At 42.2% G+C, this 5428-nt stretch overlaps 1 protein-coding gene across 1 annotated transcript; it reads right to left on the bottom strand.

Moving 5' to 3' along the window:
* Positions 1-462: 462 nt before the first annotated feature.
* Positions 463-2065, bottom strand: ACTL9 (actin like 9). The gene has a single exon (XM_074301109.1). The coding sequence runs from the start codon at positions 1781-1783 to the stop codon at positions 527-529; it is 1257 nt and encodes a 418-aa protein (XP_074157210.1). The 5' UTR covers positions 1784-2065; the 3' UTR covers positions 463-526.
* Positions 2066-5428: the final 3363 nt, after the last annotated feature.

The following is a 5428-nucleotide window of genomic DNA, read 5'->3' as shown; positions in this document are numbered from 1 at the left end:
GCAATTTTAAGTTGGCAGCAGATGGAGGGTGCTTCACCAAAGCAGGGCAATAGCTGAGGCCACGGGGAGCAGTCCACTCAGCACACCTTAAAAAGGGTGACTCTGGTCTCTGGTACTCTTTTCCTGTCTATCCAGTGTGTTATCTTCTCAGCTTTGTTTCTCTTTCCTTGAGCATTTTCTTGAGCACAGGTGACTAAACACTGATCCTGAGTTGGACGCTTCCAGCTTTGAAGACACCCTTGTTCATGCTAGAGGTCAGGAGTTCCTGGCTAATGATTTGCCCACAGTCACACTTGCAGAGCTGGGATTCATACCCGGATCCTGTTACTACTGTCTGCCAGGCTGCCTGTGGTTTTGAGGGGAGAAGGGAGAAGCAATAAGAGGAGGATATGAAGAGAACAGAAAAGTCTGGGGGTGGGGACAACAGGAGTACAATGTGAGAAGACAAAGCAGGGGGCTTGATTCGGGGTTCATATAGCTTCTTCCTTTATTGCTCGTTTGGTACCCACCCGCCTACCCACTGGCATCAATAGCACTTCTGATAGACGATGTAGGGTCCCTGCTCCTCATACTGGGCCCGTTGGATCCAGCAGGATTGAAAAGCTCGGAGAGAAGCAAGGATGGAGCCTCCAATCCACACAGAGTAGTTCCTCAGGGGCTGGGCACACACGGCTATGCAGGTCTGGGGAGGTGCCCCTTGGAGCAGCTCCTTGGTGAAGCGCTGCTCTAGCCCCGGGAAGAGGGAAGAACCCCCACAAAGCAGGACATTCTGGGAAACGTCTTCCCGGGCCTCATTGGGCACCTTCCTCAGGCTTTCCTTGGCCATGTCAGGGATTCCCAGTGGTACGAGTCCTGGTATTTCTGGGGGGTTGAAGAGCAGCTCGGGGCACTGGAAACGCTCTTTGCCAAGGCTGATGACCTGGCCGTCGGGCAGCTGGAAGGTCTCTCGGCTGGCCATGGAGGGCTGGTTCTGCTCCGTGATGAAGTCAGCAGCTACATAGCAGCACTGGTGTTTAATGCTTTCTACCAGCGAGGTGTCCCGGTCAGTAAAGGGGTAGCCAGCACCCCGAAGCATCTCTGCCAGGAAGGCTGTCAGGTGGGCCCCAGCTAAATCCATCCGCTCAGTGGCATGGGGCAGGTTATAGCCTTGATATACTGGGACGGTGTGAGTCACACCATGGCCGGTATCCACCACCAGCCCACTGACCAGTCCATGGGCATAGACGGAGAGCACTGACTGGTAGGCTACGTACATGCCTGGGGAACGGAGGGACTCGAACACCACCTCCACGAGCTTTTCCCGGTTGGTAGTGGGGCTGAATGGTGGATCGGAGAGAAGGAGGGCATGATCCTCGGGGGCCACTCCCAGGTCATTGTAGAAAATGTAGTGCCAAAGGGTCTCTGCTGCCTCCCAGTCCACGATGATGCCGTTCCTCAGGGGTTGGATCAGGCTGAGTCCCGGGTGCTCTCTAGCACTCTCCCCAATGAAGGTTGGCAGCTGAGGCTGGCTTGCTGTTGAAGCCTTCTCTGGTAGGCGGCCAAGCACGGTGGCCACGGTGGACGTGGGCTTTGCCTGGCCGGCAAAGCCAGACTTGCAAGTCCCTGTGCCCATGTCGATGACCACGGCTCCTGTCTTCTCTAAAAGCCCATCTCCCAGAACAAAGGGGACATCTCCATCCAATGGTAGGCTCACATCGTCTAGTATTGTGGTGGTCTGGGAATGTCCCTTGTGGAGACTGGGAGGGTGACTGAGTGCCTGGGAGTCATCTAAGTGCAAGTCCATGGCTACTGACGACGGCAAATGAGACTCAGCAAGTGGGAACACAGGCCAGAGCCACCTCCTTTATACTCAACAACCAAGCCAGGACTGGGGCAATGGCTGCTGGGCTTATCTGGGCCGGAGCTGGAGAAGACCAGGCCAAAGCTGAGGGAGACTAAGAAGGAAGGAATTAAGGAAGATTTTCATGTTATTGATGAATTATGACATCACTCTTTCCCACCCCTCCCCCACTTCTCTCCCTTCACAATGGGAAGAGGCTACCTTTCCCTTGGACTTCCCTAACTCTGGGCCACTTTCTGGGGCACCTTGCCAGCAAGTGGCTGTCAGTCAACAGCTAATGACCCAGGCAATGACATTGTTGGGAGGAAGCAAATGGGGGTCGTATGGTCACTGTGCAAGCCTCTTGTCTTACAACTTACCTACTCATGTGACTTTAGACAAGTCACATGTTCAGCAAGTCCTGCTCTCTGGCCTCAGTTTCTCCTTCTGTAAGATGTTTAGATGGTCTCCAAGCTCCAAAACTATGATTGTAGGAGTTGTGTGTGCTTAGGGGAGAAAGAATATGGCTCGCCTGCTGCCATCACAGAACTAATGAGTGTTGGTGTCCCCACCAAATAAAGGAGTACTTTGTGTTTCACTTTATTTCATTTCACAGATGTTGTTTTTTGTTTTTTTGTTTTTACAAATTAAAGGTTTGCGGTAACCCTGCCTCAAGCAAATCTGCAGGCGCCATTTGCCCAACCACATGTGCTCATGTTGTGTCTGTGTCACATTTTGGTCATTCTCACAATATTTAAAAGCTTTTCATTAGTTTATGTCAGATATGGTAATCTGAGATCAGTGATCTTTGATGCTACTATTGTCAATATTTTGGGGAGCCACAAACCACACATATTTATGGTAAAATTAATCAATAAATTTTGTGTATGTTCTAATTGCTTCACAGACTAGGACCAGCCATCTCCAATGTCTCCTCAGACCCATTTCCAGAGACACAGTATTAAAATCAGGCCAATTAATAGAATACAAGTTAATCCATAAAACAAACTTCAATTAACTTATTTTAAGAAATTGCCATAATGCCCCAATCTTTAGTAATCACTAATGTGATTGGTCAGTAGCCATCAATAACAAGGCAAGACAAAGATATATAAAAAGGTTATGACTTGTTGAAGGTTCAATTGCATTTTTTAGAAATAAAATATTTTATTTTCAGCAGCCCTTTCTGTAGTGGCAAGGAACTGGAAATTGAGTGGATGTCCATCACTTGGGGAATGGTTGAATAAGTTATGGTATATAAATGTTATGGAATAGTATTGTTCTGAAAGAAATAACCAGCAGGATGATTTCAGAGAGGCCTGGGGAGACTTACACGAACTGATGCTAAATGAAGTGAACAGGACAAGGAGAACATTGTACACAGTAACAACAAGAGTATGTGATGATCAACTGTGATGGACTTGGCTCTTTTCAACAATAACGTGATAAAAGCCAATTCCAATAGACTTGGGATGGAGAGAGCCATCTACATCCAAAGAGAGAACTATGGAGACTGAATGTCTTTATAACATAGTATTTTTCATCTTGTTGTTGTTATTATTTGCTTATTTTTTGTCCTTTTGATCTGATTTTTTATGCTCAGCATGAAAATATGGAAATATGTTTAAAAGAATTGTACACATTTAATCTATATCAGCAGTATTGGGGCAGGAGGAAGGAGGAGGAGAGGGAGAAAAAAATCTGGAACACAAGATTTTGCAAAGGAGAATGTTAAAAACTATCTTTGCTCATATATAAAAAATACCATTAAAAAAGTTAAAACAATTATTAACTCTTTTAGGAAAGAAATGATTTGATTTTTGTTGTAATTCCAATATCTTGCAAACGTCAACACAATATCCAATTGGAGTGAAAATTTTTTTCATAAAGTTTTGTCCATTGGCTTTATTTAAAGATATAATTATGCACATTCAATAGACTGCTGTGTAGTGCAAACATAACTTTTCTATGCACTGGGAAACAACAACAACAAAAAGATTGCTTTATTGCAATAACCACTTGATTGCAGTGGTCTAGAACTGAACCCACAATATCTCAGAGGTAGTATTAACCCCTGTTCTTCACAATCGGGCTCCTCCCAACCAGTCTTCCTGACTTCTTACACATTATTCCTCTCTGAGTATTCTATTATCTTCCTCACACATTGAAAGGAATTCTGTTCCTTTTCAATGGTTGGGCCATGATTAGAATGTTTCTTCCTCCAGATTTCTCTGGCTCAAATGCCACCTTACAAAGAGGCCTTTCCCCTAAAATTTATGCCTTTCCTTTGAGATTGCCTTCCTTTGATTCCAGAAAGTCATTTTCAGAGTCTCTTCCCAGTTAGAATGTGAACTCCTTGAGAGCAGGAATGATTTGTACCTTTCTTTTGTCTCCTTAGCCTTTAGCATAATTTGTGGCCCATAGAAGGCACTTAATAAATTCTTATTAGACAATTAGCTGATGCAGTAGACCACCAGGTCCGGAGTAAAGAAAATCTGAGTTCAAATTCAGGTACTTGTGTCTGATCCAGAACAAGTCATTTAATTAGCCTTTCAGCTTTCTGTAAAAGGGGAGGGGGAAGGAGAGCAAAACAGTACCTATCTCCCAGGGTTGTGATGAGAGGATCAAACTTGTAAAGCACTTTTCAAATCTCAAAATGTTCCATAAATTCTAGTGATCATTTTGATTTTTTATATGTAGCTAATATGCATTTATTATAGCAGCAGATTAAGCTAAAGGGCTATCATTTTGAATTTTAAAGCAATGCACTGAAAAATAAATCTTACTTTTAGATTTTTATTGTATTGCACTGAGGAATGGGAAAGTAGTTACACAATGTTTACTATCACTTTTTGTTCTGAACTTCAAAAGCATAATTTTCCAATTCTTTTATCGCTGCATTGTAACAATAATTAGAATACAGAATTTCCTATTAAGTGATTACATAAATGAAAATATTTGAAATATTTTTAAAGTTAATTTAGTATATATTTATAGGTTCATTTACACTTAAGAATTAAAGTATATATGAATGTTATGGAACAATTGTGGAAAATTCCTTGGTTATCCAATATATTGTCTAATATTAAATATCCAGCAAAAATCCAACATCCTTATTTTTGCAAATATATACAGGTCATACCATGTGGATAAAAGCATAGTATTTTCATCTTTGTTGTGGTGGTGGTTTTTTGTTTGCTTGATTTTTTCTGTTTTATTATTTTTCTTTTAATCTGATTTTTTTTCATCATGATGAATATGGAAATATGTTTAGAAGAATTGCACAATTTAACCTGTATTGGGGGAGAGGAGGGAGGAAGAGAAGGAGAAAAACCTGGAACACAAGATTTTAGGAAGGTGAATGTTTAAAACTATCTTTACATGTGTTTGGAAAAAAAATACCATTTAAAAAAAAACCCAAAAACTTCCAACAGACTAAGGATAGTCAATAATTAATTATTCAGGAAATTATGTTTCTTCCTTAAGGTGTACAAGTTCAAACTTGCCAATACCAGACATAATTTTTTTTTGTATTCACTGATATATAGTTGTATTGAATTTCTTTGTCCAAGCATCACAGATGAAAATAGTCTTCACACAGACAGAAAT

The sequence above is a fragment of the Sminthopsis crassicaudata genome, chromosome 1 (assembly GCF_048593235.1).
Source record: "Sminthopsis crassicaudata isolate SCR6 chromosome 1, ASM4859323v1, whole genome shotgun sequence".
In the NCBI taxonomy this organism is placed as follows: domain Eukaryota; kingdom Metazoa; phylum Chordata; class Mammalia; order Dasyuromorphia; family Dasyuridae; genus Sminthopsis; species Sminthopsis crassicaudata.
Note: the sequence above shows the minus strand (reverse complement) of the source record. Positions and strands in the feature narration are given on the sequence as shown.

Coding starts and splice junctions, on each gene's coding strand:
- ACTL9 (XM_074301109.1), bottom strand. CDS start 1,783: ATGGACTTGCACTTAGATGACTCCCAGGCACTCAGTCACCCTCCCAGT.